This window comes from Saccopteryx bilineata, chromosome 4, assembly GCF_036850765.1.
Source record: "Saccopteryx bilineata isolate mSacBil1 chromosome 4, mSacBil1_pri_phased_curated, whole genome shotgun sequence".
Classification (NCBI taxonomy): Eukaryota; Metazoa; Chordata; class Mammalia; order Chiroptera; family Emballonuridae; genus Saccopteryx; species Saccopteryx bilineata.
Window position 1 is genome coordinate 31,616,672 of NC_089493.1, and position 24,017 is coordinate 31,640,688.

The following is a 24,017-nucleotide window of genomic DNA, read 5'->3' on the forward strand; positions in this document are numbered from 1 at the left end:
GTTTTGCCATTATTTAGTCAGCAATATTCTTTAAGGTTTTTCTCCTCATTTCTGACAGTTTCTTATCCCTTGTAATGCCTTCTCCTTGTTGTTGTCCTTGATGGCTATGCTCTGGACCCTTTGGATTAGGCTGTACTTGGTGTTCATTTAAGACATAGTTCACCTTTACGGAAACAATGAAGAAGTATGCATAGAGGATAGGGCTGTGTGGAGAAGGGATACACACTCACTGTGATTTTCCTGGGGTCTCGCCAAGCCTTCACCCCCAACCTTCCTACTAGAATGGAAGCTGAGCCATCTAGGGTAAGATCAGTGTTGACAAATCTAAGAATGTTCTCTAGCAGCTTCAGTCTCTCAGTTGGTCTTTCTGGAAGGTCTGTGCCTTTACAGGGTCCTGGGACTAACATCTAGCACATTCCAAATGGAAATGGTAATAGGACAATTAGGATACAAATTAGAGCTGGGAGGATGTATTATTATTCAGGCTCTGAGACTCACACTCAATTTATCTTAAATAATGTAAGGATAAAACAGATAGTAAAGATTTATCAGTGTTGGGGACGGGACTAGAATTGTAATCAAGATACAAAGCAAGTCTGATGACCAGGTTATCTGGTCACCTACTCAGCAGTGGGTAACTATTGCTGCCTTCTCCATTGCTCCACCATTATGGTCCTTCAGTTACTGTTTCTGCTGCTTTGCTGTTATTTGATAGTCCTTCTAATAATGACCTCCGTTAACTATTTTGTTGCATGTCTTTGGCTTCTGCATGACCATCCTTCCTATGCCACCCACTCTCAAAGACCAAGCATCTGTCACTGTGTCTCACATTCAAAATCTCCAAGAGAGAAAACATTCTTAATGTTAGTTAATCCTTGTTCTCTCAGATGGACATTGTATCTCAATAGCCATTGTATCTAGCCATCCCCTAGGCCCTAAGACAGACACTTACAACTGTGGTTCAGGTGCCGTCTTGTGATCCAATGGGATTTAGTCAAAGTGATGAAGTCATTCAGCCTTCCTCCAAAAGGGCTGTACAAATGGCAAGTGCTCAAAGCAAAACAAGTTCTCTTACAGAGATCAGAACACTCCCTCCAATAATGAAGCACATGGACTGAAGCAGCTGGGTAGACCAGCATACAAACCCTGCCTCAGCCATTACTACCTGTATGATCCTGGGCAAGTCACAAGTCTAATCCCTAGCCTCCTCATCAAAAGAGAGATAGTATATTTAGTTCCTAAGGCTACCAGGAAAAGGAAATGAAGCAATATACATAAAGTGCTTAGCACAGTGTCTAGCACATAGCCGGCACTCACCAAAATGGTCTATATTAATGGGCTTTCTCTCTGCACTCTTCCTATGTCTCCCACCCAGCATCGTGATGACCACCTGCTCCACCTTCATTGCCCTGGGCATGATGCCCCTCCTCCTGTATATTTACTCCAGGGGGATCTATGATGGGGACCTGAAGGACAAGGTACCCTATGGAGGCATTGTGTTATCCCTGATCCTGATTCTCATTCCTTGCACCATAGGGATCTTCCTAAATGCCAAACGGCCACAATATGTACGCTACGTCATTAAGGTAAGAACCTGGGGGCCTGGGCAGGGAGCGAGAACCCCGCTATCGCCCAGTGTATGGCTTGAGGCAAGTCATTTGGGCTTTTTCTGTGTTGGTTTTATCCTTGTTTAAAAAAAAAAAGTTTATATTATTGGGACACCTACTTCATGGGATTGTAATATACCTGAGAATACTTTCAAAAATGAGAAAAAAAGTAAAATACTGCACATAACAATAAGTTATAATCATTATTTTAGTAATTAACTTTTCTTTTTTTTTTTTTTTTTTTTTTTTTTTTTTCATTTTTCTGAAGCTGGAAACAGGGAGAGACAGTCAGACAGACTCCCGCATGCGCCCGACCGGGATCCACCCGGCACGCCCACCAGGGGCGGTGCTCTGCCCCCCAGGGGGCGATGCTCTGCCCATCCTGGGCGTCGCCATATTGCAACCAGAGCCACTCTAGCGCCTGAGGCAGAGGCCACAGAGCCATGCCCAGCGCCCGGGCCATCTCTGCTCCAATGGAGCCTTGGCTGCGGGAGGGGAAGAGAGAGACAGAGAGGAAAGCGCGGCGGAGGGGTGGAGAAGCAAATGGGCGCTTCTCCTGTGTGCCCTGGCCGGGAATCGAACCCGGGTCCTCCGCACGCTAGGCCGACGCTCTACCGCTGAGCCAACCGGCCAGGGCAGTAATTAACTTTTCATTAGGCACCTACTAGATGCTAATTTTCATGCTACACACTCTGAGGATTCACTGTCTCAAAGAGTTTATTTGAGAAAGTGAAGAAGCACATGAAAAACAAGACCCAATAGTGTACAATCAAGCATGGGCAGAATGCAAGGAAGTGAGGTTAGTGAGGGCCAGGTAATCAAGAAAGGCCTCCTGGAGGGGGTAGTCTTGAGCCAGATCATGAAGAAGGTATAGGATTTGGGTAAGTCTAGGGACAAGCCTCGGGACAGAGGAGCTCAGGGGGAACCAAGGGCAAACTTGGCTGACTCATCAAGAAGCCAGAGGGGCCTGACCTGTGGTGCCGCAGTGAATAAAGCATTGACCTGGAATGCTGAGGTCGCTGGTTCAAAAATCTATGGCTTGCCTGGTCAAAGTACATATGGAAGTTGATGTTTCTTGCTCCTCCCCCCTTCTCTCTCTCTCTCTTCTCTCTAAAATGAGTAAAGTCTTAAAAAAAAATTTTTTTTAAGCCAGAGGTGTAGATCTCCGAGGAAGAGGTGGTGTGCACACTCCCAGCACTTCGGGAGGGGGATGAAAGGAGGTGGAGCAGCACCCCAGAGGGTGTAGGAGAGCACTTGGGCACAGACAGGGCATCACGCCACTGCCTTGGCCTCGGAGGAATCACAGACTCCTGGAATGCAACCTTGGTCCCTCTGCTCTTTGGTGACCTCAGAGCTCAGTCCTGCCGGTCTCCATTCCGGCTCACTGTCCATCACTTGTCCTCAGGAAGGACTCTGCCTCCTGACATTCTGAGGGCCTGTTTCTGTTCTGCCGCTGGATCTGTGACCCTGGGCCAGTCTACAGAGCAGGAGACCTGGAAGCCAAGGCTTAGCAGCAGTGTGGGCCCTGAGGCAGAAAAGCTGCAATTCAGGTTTTCAGGGTTATTTGATTTTCACACTACCATTATCAAGAGTAGTTTTAGCCTGACCAGGCGGTAGTGCAGTCGGCCTGGGACCCGGAGGACCCAGGTTTGAAACTCCAAGCTCAACGGCTTGAGTGCAGGCTCACCAACTTGAATCTGGGATCATACACATGACCCCATGGTCGCTGGCTTAAGCAAGGGGGTCACTGGCTCAGCTGTAGCCTGCCAGTCAAGGCACATATGAGAAAGCAGTCAATGAACAACTAAGGTGCCACAATGAAGAATTGATGCTCTTCTCATCTCTCTTTCCCTTTCTATCTGTCCCTGTCTGTCTCTCTCCCTCACTTAAAAAAGAGTAGTTTTGCCCTTGTCCTGGCCCAGTTCTAATACGGTGGTCACAACTCCCCTTCCCACCTGTTGAAAGACATGGACATCGTGTCTCCTCCTGTCCATGCTGATCATCCTACTCTGCTTTGGATGGCATCTTCCCATTTCCCCACCTGTTCTTCACAGAGACCTCCTTCTATTGATCATGTCTCCTACCCTTGCAGTTTCCCCCATCTCGCTCTCATTTCTAGAACATCTCTGTATTAGTTCTTGACAATCAGCATTGATACAGGCTCACCTCTCTACTATCTTTAAAAATAAAACAAAACTGGCCCTGGCCGGTTGGCTCAGTGGTAGAGCTTCAGCCTGGTGTGCAGGAGTCCCGGGTTTGATTCCCAGCCAGGGCACACAGGAGAAGCACCCATCTGCTTCTCCACCCCTCCCCCTCTCCTTCCTCTCTCTCTCTCTTCCCCTCCCACAGCCGAGGCTCCATTGGAGCAAAGTTGTCCCGGGTGCTGAGGATGGCTCTGTGCCTCTCTCTGCCTCAGGCGCTAGAATGGCTCTGGTTGCAACAGAGCAACGCCCCAGATGGGCAGAGCATCGCCCCCTGGTGGGCGTGCCGGGTAGATCCCGGTCGGGTGCATGTGGGAGTCTGTCTGACTGCCTCCCCATTTCTGGCTTCGGAAAAATACCAAAAAAAAACAAAAAAACAATCCCTCACCTCCCACTCGGGCCAACACTGCTCTTTCCTCCCCTCTTCCTAGCTGCAGTTTGGAAAACACCCCTCCCACCACCACTTCCTCTTGTACATCTCCCATCCCCCACACCCTCTCCCCACCACACCACCACCAGGGCTGCCCTCACTAATGACCAGGCCCTCCGCAATTAGGCTGTTATGTGAACCCCTCCCTTCCCTTCTCCTTGGTCTCCCACCCATTCAGCATTTTAATGACACTGGCTCCTCTTTCATCACTAAATCCAAAAGATTTTCTCAATTTTGTGACCTTTCAGCAGCTTTTGGTGTGGTGGACCATTGGCTCCTTCCCGGAAGCCTTCTCCCTCAGCCCCGGTGACCGAGCGCTCCTGCTTCCCTACCACCTCCCTGGCAGGGTGCTTCACCTCCAGTAAAAGTGACTTCCCTGCACTCAGCTCAGCTTCCTGCTTTTCTCGCCTCGGATCTTCCCACTGCGGGAGCTAGCCCACCTCGGCAAACATCTACAGGGCGAGATGACTTCCAGAACAGCAGCTTCAGCCCTCAACTCTCTCCTGACTCTGCAATCCATTCATTAAAAACTTTCTACATGAATATGCTTCAGGCATTTAAAACTCAGCATGTTTTAAATGAAAATCATCTCCTCCCTAAACCCGCTCCTTCCCTCCTCCCCCTGTGATTATCTCAATGAATGGCACCCTGCAAAATTATTCTCGATACCCCTGTCTCTCCCCCTCACACTAATCAGTGATTGTCAATTCTCCCTGCTTTTGCTGGAGTCCATCCATTCCTCCCTATCCTGTGTCTACTGTCTTGATTCAAACCACTACCATCTCTCACTAATCTGGCTCCCTGACCTGGTTCTAATCTGAGAGTGGCAAGTACAAACCCCATCACGTCACTCCACCACCTAAAGCTCTCCCCAGGTCAAAGTTTAAGCTCGTCAGGCCTTTCTCAATTTGGTTTCCTAGCCTCTCCAATGTCAGCTCTTTTCTTCGCACATGCCCTTCCTTCGACCTGGAACACTCCCCTCTCCAAGTCCCACTCACTCACCACCTTTCAGCGGGCTCACATCTACTCACCCTTCACATCTCAACACAATGGCATCACCTCTAGGAAGTTTTCCTTAACTCACAGCCTGGGTAAGAGGCTGGTCTTCTTTGCTCCCATTGCACCCAACACCAGCCCCTTGTAGCACACATCATACTGTATTACAGATACTGTTTGATTTTCCACTCATCTCGAGTTCCTCAAAAAGAGAGGTGCTATGTCCATGTGATGGGCCATGTCCAGCACCCATCACAGTGGCCCTGCAGCCGATGCCTGACAATAAAGAAAGGAATCAGGGCAAGTCCTGTCTCTCCCACACACTAGCAGAAAAAAAACAAAACAAAAACAATGTGTTTGTGTCCATCATTGCATTTATTCAAGATAGTTTGTGGGGGTGTAGGAGTAAAGAAAAAAATAACAGAATATAAAAATGTGGTGACCCCTGACATGACTTAATGCAACTCTCTACCTTTCCCCATTTTACAGATGAAAAAACCAAATAACTAGAACCCGGAGTACAATTGATATAAGAACTTATGCCTCCTTTTTACTTCAGAATAACTTTAGATAGCATTCTAAGGATGCAAAAATATCAGATTTTAGAGCTGGAAAGTCCTTCAAGATGAAGTTCAGTTTCCTACCTTACTCCCATTTTACAGGTAGAATAACTGAGGCCCAGGGAACCTACCTGGCAGAGGCAAGATCATCAGTCAGTCTACCATTCCTGTTGTGCTGCACATCCACTGCTCAGTTCCACAGTGAAAATGGAGTCACACTAACCCCAGAGAACACTGAAAGGGCTACTGTGCACCTGGACTAGAAAGGGACCAGTAACAAAGAATCGTATGAAAGGTGACCCGCATAACACAGGGATGCATGAGACCCAATTCAGCATGGCTAACCATCCAGGGTCAGCAGTGCCATTTATCAAATATTCCCAAACAGAAATCACCCCAGTGAGGATACAGATAAACGTGTGGTCACGAGGCTAACTCTGAGGTTTCCGTACTTTTATGGCTCTTAGTGGGCTGTGTTCATCCTCCATCTCCCATTTCCATAAAATATAGTAAGTTTCAAGCAGAAAAATGAGCCAATGGTCATCCCAGCCTCTTTGCACATGAAACCCTCCTAGAGATTTTCAAATCAAAATTATCCAACTCCTAAAAACTGGTTTTGGCAGAAAACTGGAAAACTCTGTCCAACCAGTTACATTTCTAGTGGTAGGTCATACTTAAGATATGCCAAGATACAATTTCAGAGATTGCCCGTTTGGAAAGGCAATTCAAGCAACCCTTCATCTCACCCACACAGCGGTTTATTCAAGGCTCTGTGGCTAGGTTGATGAACCAGAATACAGCACGACCAGGAGCCGCTTTTGCCATAAGCCATCCACTGCTCTTTAATAAGGGTCCAGGCAGTACAGTGACTCCACCCCTCCACCTATGCTTCTCCCACACCCAGTGCTGATGAACTGACCAGACTTCTTCGTCACATAGCTTCTGCAGCTTGTGGCTTCTGGAGCTCCCAGGCCTCTTATGTCTTTTAACATTAGCATCTCTTCCTGCTTCCCTGTAATCCTGAAAACTCCTAAAATGAGAGGATGCGACTAGTTGGGTCATTCACCAAGCTGTGTTGGCTACCTTTGTGGGAATAGTTTGGGCCAGAACATCTCCTGAGTCAAGCTGATGGGATTGGCTGCCCATGAATGGACAGTCATCACAGTTTCAATCATCAATGACAGGCCAGTGAAGTCAGGTGGTACAAAAAAAATAAGTTGACCTATGGAGAAGTGACTTCCTATCTCAGCAGGAGGTTGTGAACATGAGATTTCCACACATGGCAGGCTCGAGTGTGACAGGAAACTTTAGGATGTTCATATCCTCTCCTTCACCTATGAGTAATAATAGGAGCTATAATTTAGTGAGTGGTTCTTACACGGCCGGTCTGTCAACCTCACTCAAAGAGGTTGAGTGACTCACCAAAGTTGACATACCCTGAGACCAACTGAGCCAGTTTTCACACCAGGGTCACAGCAATGTTTGTGTCCATCACCACTCTACAGCCCCCCCGAGTGGGAAAACGAGAGTAAGGGCATAAAAGTGAATGCCCACACACAGAAAAAGGGCTTCTGGATTCGTGGACATTTCCTGCAGCCCAATGCCCCCTACATTATCCATTACACTCTTCTGATGGCGTCAAAAACTATTTGGTCATTTGATAGAACACAACAAGAGACAAGAATCCAAAAGGAGAAATCAATTCAAAATGCAAGAGTGAACTGAGCAGTTCATCAGTTAATAATCTTTCAATAAAACCTGAAGCCAGTGGTTATTGATGAGACCTGTGAAATTCCTTCCTATCCTGGGATAGGAACTAGTTGGCACAGGTGATATTTTATGACCACAGCAGTTGGAACATGGATTAGAAACATAGAAATGCAAAAACTGTGCCTGACCAGCCGGTGGCAGTGGATAGAGCATCAGACTAGGACACAGAGGACCCAGGTTCAAAACTCTGAGGTCACCAGCTTGAGCACGGGGTTCCTGCCTTGAGTGTGGAATCATATACGACCCCATGGTGGCTGGCTGGAGCCTAAGGTCACTGGCTCTGCTGCAAACCCTCAACCCCCGCTAGTCAACCCACGGTCAAGGCACATATAAGAAAGCAGTCAATGAACAACTAAGGAGCCGCAACAAAGAATTGATGCTTCTCATCTCTCTCCCTGTCTGTCCCTAGCTGTCTCTCTGTCACAAAAAAAATAAATAAATAAAAAATAAAAAATAAAAAAATCCAAGATGGAAAATAAAGGTCTTTTGTATTCCCTTCCACTTCAAACATGTTTTTTTAAAATTAAAAATGTTTTCAACCACCTACGCCCACTGCTGCTTCACTACCCCTCCCCCTCTCTATCCCTATCACCCTTCTAATTGCTTTTTCTTCTTGTCCTCATTCACAGGCAGGAACGATCGTCTTGCTTTTGCTCAGTGTGGTCATCATAGTGCTCTCTGTCATCAATGTGGGCAAGAGCATCATGTTTGTCATGACACCCCACTTGTGGGCCACCTCCTCCCTGATGCCTTTCATCGGCTTCCTGCTGGGCTACATGCTCTCCGCTCTCTTCCGCCTCAATGGACAGTAGGTATTACTTAGGTCTCACTGTTTCACGGGCCTCATTCTTGTCCTGGTCTCTCAGGAAAAGGATGAGGAGATCTGAGGAAGGCAATTTCCTAGCAATACATCCAAATATATCAACTAAACAAGGGGCCCTGGGCTGTGAGAAATATTGGGCAGGAACTGGAGATTAATTAACTTTGATCCAGAGACCAACCGCATCTCTCCATCCAAAGAGCAACAACTCATGGTAAAGTGCTCCCTCAAAGCCTAGACCCCGTCTCCTGCCCAACTTCCTGGTAGCTAATGCTACCATCTCCATGTCATCATGACAAGTGTTGTTCATACTCTTCCTCTTCCACTTTTTCCTCCTTTTTTGCTTTGACAAGGACACCATCAAGTGACAGCTCAATTCACAAACAGCTGCTACTTGAGTGGAGCAGGTAACTTTGCGAGCACGGTATGGGAGCATCAAGCACCCTGTCTATACAGAGCAATACATTTCAGGAACTTTTGCTCTTTTCAAGCGTAGTGGACAAATGCTTATGCAGGAGTCTAAACACTAGTAGCACCCTAGCAACCTTCGCCCCCCACCCCCTCCCAAAAAAACTGTTTTAAAAATACAGTTGAGGATTGCTGGATAAGAGGGAGGTTGGGGACTGGGTGGAAAAGGGGAAAGGATTAAGTACAAATTGGCAGTTACAAAATAGTCACAGGGATGTGAAGTACAGCAGAGAATCTAGTCAATAATGTAATAACTACATATGGTGGCGTTAGGTGGGCTCTAGAATTATCAAGGGGTCACTTTGTAAATTATATAACTGCCTAACCACTATGCTGTACACCTGAAACTAATATAAAATAGTATTGAGCCTGACCAGGATGTGGTGCAGTGGATGGCGTGTCAGACTGGGATGCGGAGGACCCAGGTTCGAGACCCTGAGGTTGCCAGTTTGAGTGCGGGCTCATCTAGCTTGAGCAAAAGGCTCGTCAGCTTGGATCCAGGATCCAGGGTCGCTGGCTTGAGCGGGGGGTTGCTCGGTCTGCTGAGGGCCCACGGGCAGAGGGCATGTGCGAGGGCAATCGATGAACTAAGGTGTCGCAACAAAGAACTGATGATTGGTGCTTCTCATCTCTCTCCGTTTCTATCTGTCCCTATCTATCCCTCTCTCTCTCTCTGTCCCTGTAAAAATAAATAGTATTGAATGTCTAGTAATTGAAAAGTAAAATTTTTTAAGTAGTTTTAAAAAATAAAAATTTTATTTTTTAAAACGTTAATAAAGAATTACTACAGGATGTCACACATGGTGATACAGTAGTCAAAAAGCTGCCAATGGGGCCCTGGCCGGTTGGCTCAGGGGTAGAGCATCGGCCTGGTGTGCGGGGGACCCGGGTTCGATTCCCGGCCAGGGCACACAGGAGAAGCACCCGTCTGCTTCTCCACCCCCCCTCTCCTTCCCCTCTGTCTCTCTCTTCCCCTCCCGCAGCCAAGGCTCCACTGGAGCAAAGATGGCCCGGGTGCTGGGGATGGCTCCTTGGCCTCTGCCCCAGGCACTAGAGTGGCTCTGGTCGTGGCAGAGCATCGCCCCCTGGTGGGCAGAGCTTCGCCCCTGGTGGGCGTGCCGGGTGGATCCCGGTCGGGCGCATGCGGGAGTCTGTCTGTCTCTCCGTTTCCAGCTTCAGAAAAAATACAAAAAAAAAAAAAGCTGCCAATGGGCCCTGGCCGGTTGGCTCAGTGGTAGAGCGTCGGTCTGGCGTGCAGAAGTCCCAGGTTCGATTCCTGGCCAGGGCACACAGGAGAAGCGCCCATCTGCTTCTCCACCCCTACCCCTCTCCTTCCTCTCTATATCCAAGCCAGAAACGTGCAGACAAGGTCCCAACCTCTCAATCTTCTCCTGTATGTTGAAACTGTAATTGTCCTGGGTATAAGCCCAATATAACAAGCCAATGAGTGATATCCCTTCCTTTCATCCCTCACCAGCTGGACATGTCTCCAAATTTTAAATTGGTAATCCTACAAAAGCGAATGAATTGTAGATTCCCAAGATAATAAGGCTGGTTAGTAATTGTAAGACACATCTTCAGTTATTGAAACCACATGCATTCCATACCCTGCTACACTGCCACCTTCCCGTCTTGGACTTTATTGGCTCTTCCAGTATCTGGGAGGGAGAAGATATGGAAGGTTGCACACTCCTGCCTCTACTGTGAGGGCATCCAGAGTTGCTTTTCTTAACCTACACAGGTGCAGACGCACTGTCAGCATGGAGACCGGATGCCAAAATATTCAACTCTGTTCTACCATCCTCAATGTGACCTTCCCCCCTGAAGTCATTGGACCACTTTTCTTCTTTCCTCTCCTCTACATGATTTGCCAGCTTGGAGAAGGGATTCTCCTAATTGTCCTCTTTCGGTGCTATGAGAAAATCAAGCCTCCCAAGGGTGAGTATTGAATTATTCCCCTTGGAGACCTGCTTCCATACTGGAGGAAAGTTCCTGGCAAGGACCTTTTGGATGAAGCTATAATTCTTATCAAGTTACTAGGAACCAGGTAGCATCAAGAAATACGAAGGGACCTCAGAGAGCCAAGGCCACTTCATTTACTGCAGTTTCCAACGGAGAGGCCATTTGGGCTGCTTCAACTGAGGAGACCGTGTTAGGGCTCAGGAGAACAGAATTGTCTTGGCCATGAGAGTTGTGAGGTATTAGTTGTGTGAAAGGCCCCTATTCACCATTCAGGAAGTCTGACACACTAATGAATATTTAAGTTAAAGCTTATTAAAACAGCAGCTATCACAATAATCTAGTTTGATCTGATTTATACCTTAATCTGATTACTAATGAATTAATAGCCAATTAGCACCTATTTTCTAAGAGGCTCAGATCACTTTCATTCTTTTCAAAATATAATCAAAACTCAAGAAGGTTGAGTCCCTTCCTCAAAGTGGGGCTTTAACTCCATCTTTTCCAAACCAGGAAACTCAACCTTACTTGGTAACATATTTCAGTATTTTATATTCCAAACATCAGTGTATTTTTAATCACTCCAATCCTTCTACTCTTATTCCCACAAACTTAATTGAGGGGCCCTTCAAAACTTTTTCTAGACCTCAGGGACTGATTTACACCCTAGGAAAAAGATGCAACTTCCTCTGGTGAAATGACCCTATAGTAGGCAAATGCAGATTTACAGTGAATTAAAATGTAATCTTGGATATCAAACAGCCAAAATGAACCCAGTAAATAGTCGACCGTTACTTCAGAACCATTTTATGAGCTTTGGTTCAAAACCACAGGAGTTGTAGGAAATCTAGACTCATGCTTATTCAAGAGCAACTCAAGAAACCTGTTGCCCACTGAAGACTCCTCCCTCTTACAAAAAAAAAAAAAAAGCCTGGAAATTTCTAAAAATAACCAATCAGGTTCCCAGTTTTAGTTCCAGAAAGACCTGAAGTGCCCTCACAGGGCCACAATGGGTCTTCAGCACTCAAGACCTAAAAAGAACTTCAGCCACAAGGCACTTCAGAAGACACCCTAGGGCAAAACTAAGTGAAATCACCCTACTTTCTGGACCTAACGGACTCTAAGGGCCCAAGCAGCTGTGCTCAGGGTGAGACTCTGTCAAGCTTTTGTACCCTTCTAAAGAGATGGGGAAAGAGGAAAGGTAGACCCTGACTCCCATCTTCACAGCTCCTCACACAACCACGCAGCCAGGAAAAGTAGAACATGAACACAGGGAGGGGCATGGAAACTCACCTTGGAAGACTTCCCTAAAGCTCTTTCCTCCCTGACTCAGCTTTGTTCCCCAAATGCAGTCGATAACCTTGCTTAAACTCAGCTCCCTATTGTTTAGCATGTACACAGAAGTTGGAAATGGAGTCAAGTCTGCCTATTAGACCTTCTGTGACAAGTCTTTCCCCCAGATTTGTCATAGGAGAGTAGAGAGAGAGAAATGAGCCCACCCTATGGGTAAATTGGCATTCTTTTATCTTCCAGATTGAACCACCTTTGTATTAACTATTCTCTCTCCCTCCGCAACCATAACCCTTTTCGATTTTACAGATAAAACAAAAGTGATCTACACAGCTGCCAAAACTGAAGAAACCACTCCAGCAGCTCTGGGAAATGGCACCCACAAAGAAGAGTGCTCCCCTTAAACAGCTTCACCTACCTCCAGTGGCCTGGATTCAGGTCAGAAGGCGATTCAGAAGGACAGTGTGTGGTCAACTACAGCAAGAGGAGAGGAGCACACACCAGTGTCTGAGGCTTTCTCCAACACTTCCAACACAATCAGGATCACCAAAAGCCCTCCCTGGAGGACAAAGAAGGGTGTCCACCCTAAAAGCCTCAACAATCTCCAGCTTACAATTTGACACATTAAAAAAAAAAGTCAAGACTTGTTCAATGACAACCCTATGAAGGAAAGCAAAACTGCTTTTTGCACCTGCATCTCTAGAAGTGTCTGATAGGCACATAAAAGGGGCTTGATTTCTCAACTAGTCAAAACATTTTTCTTAAACATCAAATGCCCAAATCCTGCCCTAAGGTTTGTGAGTAAAAATGCTCAAGAGCTATAGAATTAGATTTCAGAAGTCCTTTCTAATAACCTTAAAAATTCGGACCCCATTCCTTCCCTTACTACTGGGATTAAGGCTCCTAAAACATGACAGTATACAAAAGCAGACATGATAAAACGCAAAAGCAATTAGGCCAGATAAATTGACACACTCAGCCATAACGAAAGAATATAACCCCAGTAGAGGAAAAATTTGAAGAAAAATCCAAGCAATATAAAAATCAACAGAATTGTTTCACTAATATTCTATGCCGTCAGTTCAATATGCTCCCTCAAAATTGTTTTTAAGATTTTGCCAAAATGAGATATTTCTCAATTTAAAGAAAATACTCAAATTACAATTTCATTGGAGAAAATTTGAACTTTTAAGTAAATATTTTGCATATCACTCATGTGCAAATAAGTCAGGTCAAAGATTAAAGAACAAAAATTAACCTTGTCAACAGCTGACCATGCCCAACTATGTGTGATTTTAAGATTTTTTAGAGGAGGGAGGAGCTCATAGTAGTTGCTTCTGCACTCCAGAACGATACTCCAACTGAGCTAGCTATCTAGCCAGGGGCTAATTTTTATTGATTTTTAGAGACAGGGAGGTGAGGGGAGGGGGAAAGGAAGCATTTGTTGTTCCATTTTTTAGTTGCTTCCTGTGTGTGCCCTGACCAGGGAATTGAACCTACAACCTTGTTTCAGGACAGTGGTTTTAACTGTCTCGAGTTTCAAACCAGCGACCTCTGCATTCTAGATCGCTTTATCCATTGTGCCACAAGTCACGCTACTTGTGACTTTCCTATCATTATTAGATACAACTGAAACCATGACAATTTCAGGGCATTAGTCTAACAAACATCCAGGACTATCAATATTCCCAGCACCAGTGCAAATTTAGGAAATCACTGACTTGGGCCTGACCAGTGGTGGCACGGCAGATAAAGCATTGACCTGGAATGCTGAGACCGCTGGCTCTGCGCATGGGATCACCATGTAATTGGCCAAGCATGGGTATTATCCATGATTCCAAAGCTCACCAGGTAGAGCCCAAGGGCACTCACTGGTTGAGCAAGGGGACACTGGCATGGTCCCAGTCAGGGTAGGTATAGCAACTCCATGTACAACGGACGTGAAAGCAACTATGACTTGATGTTTCTCACCCTTCTCTCAAAAATAAAAAATTTGGGACATAATCACCCTATTAAAAATGCAATTTGTGAAAGTCTACTTTTTTTTTTTTTGAGAGGAGGGAGGGAGTACAAGTGGGAAGCATCAACTCATAGTAGTTGCTTCCCCCTATGTGCCTTAACAGGGCAAGCCCAGGGTTTTGAACCAGCAACCTCAGCTTTCCAGGTTGACACTATCCACTAAACCACCACAGACCGAACTGTTTTTACATATTATACCCTAGCTGTTCAAATTATGTTCTCTAATATAGTGGACATCACCTGCTAGAAAACTTAAGAACAAAGCAATGTAAGAACAAGTTTCGCTTTTTGAGGGATGGGATGGCTGAGACTTCAGATACATTGATTGCCCTTGGTGAAAAATAGAGGCTATAGTCAATACTATGTTGTCTTCTTAGTGACAGATGATTGTTAAATCACTATATTGTAAATCTGAAACTGTTACTGCACACCAAATTACACTTTAAAAAACATATTTCCAGGCCAAAAAAAAAAAAAAAAAAGTTGCCCTCAAATCTTGCTTAAGAGTACTAGATGGAAGGAATCTATAGTTACAGAACCCAAAGGTCGTACTATGCCCTGCAAAGGCTGGTCTGACAACAGCTTAGGTTCATACCTACACTCCTGACTTCTCCAGTCCTGGATCTGAGAATTAAGGCAACTTATTGGTTCAGACCAACTCAGTCTTATCATTTGTTTCAAGAAAGGTCTTATTTTATTGTCTCACTATAGTCATCTATTTGCAATATTAATCAGTAAGCCAATTTATATTTACCTATTCAGTAGAGGGGAGGGAAAAAATCGGAAATAGAACTGGTAAATCGTCAAAGTACATACAACATACCACTCATTTCAAAAGCCCAAGGAGGAAACATTCTCCTTTAATAAGTAATTCCTTGGCTGATTTGCACAGCCTTCCAAAAACCACAATAAACTAGGGTGTTTTAAAGCCAGTGCTAAAAGTATCGCATAAATTCTCCCTGGAATCAGCTTCACTATTTTATTGCCAGAGTTCTAGTCTTCGATACAGATAAGTCACCTTCATACCAATATACTAGATACTTTCAAATTCATCCCCTAGAGATTTCTTCTAGAAAAGCCCCACACTTTGGAAGAAATCAAGTGCAACCTAATACTCTCCTCCAAGTCCCTGCAAGAGTCCATACTGCAGTGAGTGGTTTGGGGACTCTGGACTAGACTTTCTAGGTTCTAATACCAGCCCATTTACTAACTCTCCTCTTTGGCCATTTCCTCCAGTAAAATGCTATTATTACACAGTAAGTAGCTTTAAAGATTAAGTGAATGCTCTTCAGTTACCAAATATTTATCTAATCTAGCACACAAACTGAGGACTAAAGTCTCATCAGCCTGAGATTCCTTTAAGTAATACAGCTCATTTCAGGCAGGTAGCAGCAAGCTCTTAACACAATAAAGATGGATAGAGAGCCCTAAGCAGTTTTTACTACTGTTTTCCCCACATGAACTCCTTTAAAGCATTCATGTGCACTTGTCTAAACATAAATACTTTTATGCAATGATTTCTATCAAAACTGTATTACAATCTTTAAGATAGGCAGAAAACAACGGTATGTAGCTTACTTCTCTAACTGTCCTCTTGACTACAGAAGCATAAATAACCTAACAGAATCATCAGGTAACAAAAGGAAAGAGCAGGGGAGGGTCATATACAAAGGAAACTCAGGATGACTGTTAACCATTGTTTTAAACAGTTCACAGACTTCTCTGACCAATAAAATAATAAACCTGAGCAAATGGCTTACTTCTGGATTATCTACAAAAAATTGTTAATGTGTTGAATGCAAATGGGGAGGGAGAAGTAAACAGCACACATCCTTCAGAGACAAAATCAGTTTTATAATCTTTTATTATCACTAACAAACAGCTGCTCTGTCTTTGCCAGGCAGCTGTTAAAGGGTGGGTGGGAGGACACACCCTTAACCCTAACAAGGAAAACTCAAATTAAGCCTTTATGTACAAGCAAATTTAGAGCTCTTTTAATTGCCCAAAGCTATTAATTAGTTTAACTGACACATTAAACTAATTTTGAATTAACATACTTGAATAACCAAGAACCAAAATGTTCAGATTTTTTCTAGTACAAAAAAATTTAATTTGCTTTAGTTATAAAAGAGCTCTGTCAATATACACAAACTATATACTTCAGACATTCACAAAAATGTGAGCAGAAGGCTTATCAAAAGACATTTAATACAATTAGTTTTCAACAACCCCTTAGTGGTCCACATCTACAAAGATATCCAGCCCATCCAACCCCCCTCCAAATCCCACCCCCACAGAAAAGCACATACTTACCAGAATTTTTAGCAAGTATGGTTTGAGAATTTGTGTTTTTTGTGGGGTATTGGGTTTTTTTGTTTTTGTTTTTGTTTTTTAAAAAAAGGCCCCCTGGGCAAGTTATTTACAGTTTAATTGCCACTGTCAACTGATCGGGATCGGGACCGAGACCTGGACCTGGACCTGGACCTCTGGCGATCCACAGATGCTGGAGACTTAGATCTACTTGAAGAACCACGTTTCTGGCTCTTCTCAGGTGCGGGAGACCTACTAACAGAACGGGACTTGCTCCGGCTCCGGCTCCTGCTCCTAGACCGGCTGTAAGACTTGCGACTCCGAGAACGAGATCGGCTACGAGACCTAGAGGAACTCCTGGTCCGTGAACGAGACCGGCTTCGTGACCTACTAGGAAGGAAGAAAGCAAAATACAACATAAGCAGCAGTTCCCACAAATCCAGTAAAACTCGGAATTAAAAATACTAGAGTGATACCTGTGCCTTTTGCTGCCTTCAATTAATTTGATTTTTCTCCCATTTATTTCTTTACCAGAAAGTTTTTCAATAGCATTCTTTAAGTCACCATAAGAGGCAAACTCAACCACCCTACAATGGGGGGAAAAATATTGTCAAGTTATATACATCTTAGTCTCACAAACTACAGAACTCTAGATTAAGTACCTTTTCTATGTTCCTTTTGCTATTGCTATATCAAGAGTTAACTCTTCATACATAAGTGGCATTACAGCATTTTAGGCCAGACCAAGTCTTTATTGTGTGGAGCTTTACTGTGCATTTTAAGATTTTTATCAAAATCTCTGGCCTATATCCACAAGATGCCGAATATTGCCAAATGTCCCCTGGGAAGCAAACTCACCTGAGAACCAAGAGCTTGCGCAAATTTTAAGTACCCAGACACTTTCACAGTAAAATATATTCCAAGATATTTTAAAAGGTTTATAAGCCCTGGCCGGTTGGCTCAGCAGTAGAGCGTCGGCCTAGCGTGCGGAGGACCCGGGTTCGATTCCCGGCCAGGGCACACAGGAGAAGCGCCCATTTGCTTCTCCACCCCTCCGCCGCGCTTTCCTCTCTGTCTCTCTCTTCCCCTCCCGCAGCCAAGGCTCCATTGGAGCAGAGATGGCCCGGGCGCTGGGGATGGCTCTGTGGCCTCTGCCTCAGGCGCTAGAGTGGCTCTGGTCGCAATATGGCGACGCCCAGGATGGGCAGAGCATCGCCCCCTGGTGGGCAGAGCTTCGCCCCTGGTGGGCGTGCCGGGTGGATCCCGGTCGGGCGCATGCGGGAGTCTGTCTGACTGTCTCTCCCTGTTTCCAGCTTCAGAAAAATGAAAAAATGAAAAAAAAAAAAAAAAAAAAGGTTTATAATGTTCAGTACATACTCACCCTTCATTTAATTTAGGTCGATGTGCATCTGCAAAGGTTACCTCCCCAGCTTGTCTCATGAAATCTTTGAGATCCTTAACACAAGACAATTGTGTTAAGCAGAGAAAAGGAAACGGGACACACAAACAACAACATAGTATAAAAACAAGACTACTGAAAGAGAAGATGTTAGATAAAGTACAAACATGGTATTTACCACACTTGTATTCTATCAGAATTCAAAAATTATGTCAGGGCACGAAATAAGCTAATAGCATATTGCTTTTAAGCAAAATGCTGAAGGAAATTTAGATTTTAACATTAAGTAGTATTAGTCTATACTGAGCTCAATACAAAAGGAAAACAAAAAAAACAAACAAAAGGAACAGTACATATTTTTAAAGTAAAGACTAAGTAGAAACTTTATATTTAAAAACAGAACATTTACAAGACACCAGTTATTTTGTGCCCCATATGCCATTAAAAAAGTTTACTTTACCTTTATTATTATTTCCCTAGGCTAGTCAAGCAGCGAACCGTTAATCGGTCGAAGAAACCTTCATGACATATGCCCGACTGGCTCTTCGCCACCCATTTGAAGGACACTACCCAATCGAGGGAAGCTTTTATCGCACAGCCCTCCCTATTAGCAGACTATTGGCGGATGCAGACACGTTCTACTCTTGAGCAGTTACCAAGGACCACTTTACTGCGATCAGGATTCCAACGACCAACGACCAACTAATTTCGTATCTTTGAACTCTTTCGACCAGGACCTCTTATTCGGAAGCGTTACAGGAAGACAGCTCTCAACTTAGGGATCAGATCACGTTATCAGCGCTCTGGGATCGCTGCAACTTTGCACTTCAAGTAAGTGCCCGATTACGTCTAGACCGGCAAACACAGATCTAGAGGTGGCCAATTGATCACTGTAGGAGCTGACTGGCAAAGTCAACCAGGCCCAACCAAGAGTGACCAAGACAACGATTAGGATAACCCACAGGCACTCCTCGTCATAAGGCCAACGACACAGATAGGCTGGCAAATAAAGGGTTTAATATTTGGTTAAAATTGATTTTAAAAACAAGAGAAATATCCTCAAAACATTTACATTTGATCACTAAAATATTAAGTTTGAAACATCCCCCAGTTACATTTAATTAAAATTTAAAATTACAATTAAATCCATTAATTTAATTAAAAATAGAACTACTTTTAATAAAATGTTAATAAAACATTAGCTACCCATTCCAATAATTTTTAAAAAGCCACATTGAAATATCTCAAAACTGATTTTTTACAAACCTGCCAACTGACTCTTGAAGATAAATTCTCAACTATAAGCCGATTTTCTGTTCTTACAGGTGGAGCATTTCTGAGGAAGAAAACGAGTTTTCATACCAGAAGATATACAGCATTGTGTACTTTGTTCAACTTTGAGCAAGTTAAGCAATCAGACATGACAATGACAAGTCATTCAAATGATTTCATCAACACTTTCTGAATTGTTTTGATTCATTATATAGACTTAACAGGAACAGCAGACTTAGGAATGAGAGAACCGACTTTTTTAGTACTACCAGAACCAGTTATTGCCAATGGTTCTTAATCATTCAATACTCGTGCAGTAATAGTAATGATTGTTCCAAGCAGCCCTCCACCATCACATACCGTCTATCATTTCGAGGTCTGCGACTACTAAAACGGTCAGAGTAGCGTCCTCTACCTCTCCCGCCTCGGGATCGAGCCCGAGCATGTTCAATAGTAACCCTATAGGGAGGAAAAAGTCTTCAGTATCCACATAAACTACAGAAGAGCTACTTAGGAAAATATTCCAGCATACGCAGCCTCCTCTATTTTACAATGCTAGCGAATTCTAAAACTGAAAATAAGATTTTCACCTTTCACTACAGAGTTCTTTTCCATCAAGTTCATATACAGCATCATCAGCATCCCTGGGATCCTCAAATTCCTAAAATATAAGCACGAAGAAAATATGCTTAACCATGATTTTTTAAAAAAGAGTTCTATTTATGAGAAAGGAGAAGAGTGGGAGCGTCAACTGGTAATAGTTGCTTCTCCTATGTGCCTTGACCCAGCAAGCCCAGCGTTTCAAACCAAGGACCTCAGCATTCCAGGTGCCCACAATATCGTTATCACTGCGCCACCACAGGTCAGGCATGCTTAACATGACTTTGAGAATATATTCTGGGGCCCTGGCCGGTTGGCTCAGTGGTAGAGCGTTGGCCTGGCGTGCGGGAGTCCCAGGTTCGATTCCCAGCCAGGGCACACAGGAGAGGCGCCCATCTGCTTCTCCATCCCTCTCCCTCTCCTTCCTCTCTGTCTCTCTCTTCCCCTACTGCAGCCAAGGCTTCATTGGAGCAAAAGATGGCCCGGGCGCTGGGGATGGCTCCATGGCCTCTGCCCCAGGCGCTAAAGTGGCTCTGGTTGCAACAGAGCGATGCCCCGGATGGGCAGAGCATCGCCCCCTGGTGGGCGTGCCAGGTGGCTCCCGGTCTGACTGCCTCCCCATTTCCAACTTCAGAAAAATATAAAACAAACAAACAAACAAACAAAAGGCCTGGCCTGTGGTGGTGCAGTGGATAAAGCGTTAACCTAGAATGCTGAGGTCGCGGGTTCGAAACCCTGGGCTTGCTTGGTCAAGGCACATATGGGAGTTGATGGCTCCTGTTCCTTCCCCCTTCTTTCTCTCTCTCTCTCTCCTGCCATCTCTCTAAAATGAATAAATTAGAAAAAAAGTTTTTTTTAAATAATATATTCTGTAACATATTAAGAGCACTAAGACCACATAACAAATGCATAAAAAAGTATCCCAATGACAACACCACATACATAAAAAGCCGAATTAACAAGTGACCAGGAGTGGTTTCCCTGCGAAGTTCTTTTATTCCTTAAAAAAATTCACTGCCTTACGGATGCATAACATCTTCTAAAGCTGCTCTACCTGGATTCAGTAAGATCAAAAACGTTGCTTACCAAAATTCTCCCCAACTTAACAGATAATCCAACTAGTTCCAAATACTTACCACAAAACCAAAGCCTCTTTTCAGATCAATATCTCTTATTCGTCCATAGCCCTTGAAGAACCTCTCCACGTCCTTCTCCCTGGCCGCCGGATTGAGCCTTCCAATGAAAACTCGACAGCCGCTCATGATGCCCGGCTAGCACTTCCTGTTACAAAAATAATCCAATTGAGGGAATACCGGTGAATGTCGGAGGAATACCTGGGCAAGGGCTCAAAGGCATGAACGGCATAAAATAAAATGTTTACCGGGTGATGTTATACACAAGATTGCCAAGAGTGCCTCTTATTAGGCCAGGTCCCTTGCAGACAAAATTAAAACTCGGCTCTCAACACGATCCTTCCCTGGGCCCAGAACGCAGCAACCGCAACGCCCACTGCCGCCTCTGGAACTGCGCAGCCTCACACTCGCCCTGGCTCTTCTGGCCCCCTCCCATCTGCCGCAGTTAGGAAAGGCCGAGAAGTGCGGGCGGAGCCGGCCCCGCCCTCCGCAAGGCCAGCCCAATGGCGACGGGCGCGTGCGCGTCGCCGCCTCCCGGGTGCGTCACAGCGGGTGGAAGCCGGAGTATCGCGACGCCACGGCCGCGCCTGCGCAGAAGGCGGCTGGCGGACGCTAGGCAGCCACAAAATGGCGGCGGCGGAGTCAGCCCTGGGGAGAGCTGCGCGTGCCAAACTCCCTTCTCCCGTCTCCTCCCCCGACTCCACCGTTTTGGAGTCACCATACCCGCCCGCAGAAAGCCCGAATGACACCCGAGGGGTTCGGCTAATGCAAAAATAAAGAGGCAGGGAGGGGCACAAACCCCTCTGTGAAAACGACCATAACCACGACCACCCTTCCACCTTCACTTCCCCTCAAACAATACCCAAAGGGAGACGTGCCCCAGCGCCCACCTCGAATATACTGCGCTCATTGGACGCCGTCCTCCGCAAAGAGAGCAGCCCTGGCCACTCGCGATCTGACTGGGCATGAAGAAGCCTCGATCCGAGAAGCCATTCCCTCAAAGCGAGCCACTCACCTACCGGACAGGATCTTTGGCAGCAGAGACCCAAGAGAGGTCCGTAGTCTGCAACGGAGCCGTCTGCCTCCCCACAGACCAGGACTCAACTCGTCTACGTCTCTCCACAACTGACGCACTTAGCTGCTCCAGCGTCCCACAAAATGGAGGGTGCACGTCTGCGTCACTTCCGGAACCGCCCGTGAAACCTCCCACTCTGGATCCAAGGACGGAAGTTTCCGCGGGGCTGGAGCCTCATTGGGACGGCCGGCGGAGAGACCCTAGCCCCCGGGGGGCGGGGTCGAGGGGCGGGGACGGATGTGGGCGCGGCCGTCAGGTCCCAGGTGCTGGGACAGCTGTTGAAGACGTTTGTTCCACCTGTACCATAAAGTTCGGTTCATCATTATCTCACATAAAAATACCCTGTAATAAATGATGCCTAGTTTTTATCTGAAAAATTTTAAAGATGCCCCGATGAGTACCGGGTACAAGAAACTCAGGCTTTGCAAAAACTATCAGGCCATCTCTGACCCCTTGCTGTGTGCAATGTCAGGTTGCATGTTGGAAGCCACTCCTTAATGAACAATGAATATTTTAACCATACCACAGATGTGTAGTTTATAGGAAGAAGACTAAGAAACTGCAATATCGTTTGTTTGTCTGTTTTGAAACTGCAATATTTTTTTAAATGGAAGGTTTTTGCGTAATGAAATACTGAAATTTTGGGACTGCAGCCAAAAGGCCATCTTGAATTGAGTCCAGAATGCAGATTTCTGCATTTCCAGGACAGTAAAACTGGGCTTGCTAGAAGGTTTCAAACTACTTTTAAGTCCAAATGGTATTTGGTTAACCCTCCCTGTTCAGGTTTCTGTAATGTAACACATGAAAGTCTGGCATTCTTCAAAAAGCAGAACGTTGTATTTTCAAAATGAGTGTGAAACATAGCCCTCCACTTCCATAGCTCTGCATTTGGCCAGTAGGGATATCAGATTTAGAAATTTAGGCATAAAGATGGTGAAAACTTACTTTTCTTTAAAGCTTTTATTTTTTAGGTACCCCATTTTTGAGAAGTACCCAGAATCTAGTGTTGCTGCTTGTAACTAGAGTTAAACAGAGATAAAGTAGTTTAAGAAGGAGCAGAGCCACCCGCCCTTCACTCTGGCCCTTACTCTGACCTCCTCTTGTTATAGTGGAACAGCAAGAAACAGACGTTTGCCACACAATTAAGTAGTCAAGTAAGGAATCTATTTCAAAAGCCAACGACCAACCAGGGAACTAGCGTTTCAAAAACTCACAGCCCCAAACACACTCAGGAGCAAGCTTTTAAAGGCAAGATTACCTTCTGGCCAGGATATGGGGAGGAGGGGAAGCCTAGCAGTAAAACAAAGCAGTGAAACAAACTCATTTACAATGTTTATCTGTATGATTAATTCATGGAAAAACATTCTGGGAACATCTGCAACCTTGCAAAACTAGCCAAAGGCCACAGCCTGTAAAACCAGCCTCAAGGCCAGAGGTAGGGATCTTTTAGAAAAAGTAAGTTCTGCTGAAAGTCTCTTTGCTTCATTTAACTCTGATCCCTGGGGCATTTAGGGACTCTAGATTAGAACTTGGATAGTTTGTATGGCATGGCTTCATCCATTCATGCATTTTTGTTTTTAAACATTTTTTTATTCATTGATTTTAGAGAGAAAGAAAGAAACACCAATTTTGTTGTTCCATTTTTTTGTGTGTATGTGTGTGTGTATTTTTCTGAAGTGAGCAGTGGGGAGGCAGAGAGACAGACTCTGGCATGCAACCGGGATCCACCCAGCAAACCCACTAGGGGGCGATGCTCTGTCCATCTGGGGCATTGCTCCATTGCAACTGGAGCCAATTGTAGCACCTGAGGTGGAGGCCGTGGAGCCATCCTCAGTGCCCGGGCTAACTTTGCTCCAATGGCGACTTGGCTGCGGGAGGGGAAGAGAGAGATAGAGAGAAAGGAGAAGGGGAAAAGTGGAAAAGCAGATGGGCGCTTCTCCTATGTGCCCTGGCCTGGAATCAACCCGGGACTTCCACACACTGGGCCGGTGCTCTCTACCACTGAGCCAACCAGCCAGGGCTGTTCCACTTATTTATGCAATCATTGGCTGCTTCTTACATATGCCCTGGCCAGAGATGGAACCCACAACCTTGGCATATCTGGACAC

The 24,017-nt window shown here is 45.2% G+C and overlaps 2 protein-coding genes across 7 annotated transcripts in view; one reads left to right on the forward strand and one right to left on the reverse strand.

Annotated features, from left to right (window-relative positions):
* Positions 1–16,510, forward strand: part of SLC10A1 (solute carrier family 10 member 1) — a 34,646-nt gene extending 18,136 nt beyond the window's left edge. For both annotated transcript variants that reach the window (XM_066277771.1, XM_066277770.1), the window contains exons 3-6: positions 1,376–1,586; positions 8,194–8,372; positions 10,594–10,790; positions 12,411–16,510. In XM_066277771.1, the coding sequence (XP_066133868.1) occupies positions 1,376–1,586; positions 8,194–8,372; positions 10,594–10,790; positions 12,411–12,505 (682 nt within the window). In that variant the 3' untranslated portion in view covers positions 12,506–16,510. The remainder of the gene's footprint in view (positions 1–1,375; positions 1,587–8,193; positions 8,373–10,593; positions 10,791–12,410) is intronic.
* On the reverse strand, positions 15,967–22,006 carry SRSF5 (serine and arginine rich splicing factor 5). 5 transcript variants are annotated; one of them, XM_066277777.1, is made up of 8 exons: positions 21,850–22,006; positions 20,838–20,982; positions 19,692–19,762; positions 19,462–19,560; positions 19,096–19,165; positions 17,812–17,885; positions 16,907–17,017; positions 15,967–16,817 (listed from the first exon to the last, which is right to left on the reverse strand). In XM_066277777.1, exons 2-8 carry the CDS (start codon positions 20,961–20,963, stop codon positions 16,547–16,549), a joined length of 822 nt encoding a protein of 273 aa, XP_066133874.1. In that variant the 5' UTR covers positions 20,964–20,982; positions 21,850–22,006; the 3' UTR covers positions 15,967–16,546. The 5 variants fall into 5 exon arrangements, with proteins under 5 accessions (XP_066133874.1, XP_066133869.1, XP_066133870.1 ...); XM_066277772.1 differs by having other exon boundaries at positions 15,967–16,820; XM_066277773.1 differs by having other exon boundaries at positions 15,967–16,820; positions 21,854–22,004.
* Between the last annotated feature and the right edge of the window lie 2,011 nt (positions 22,007–24,017).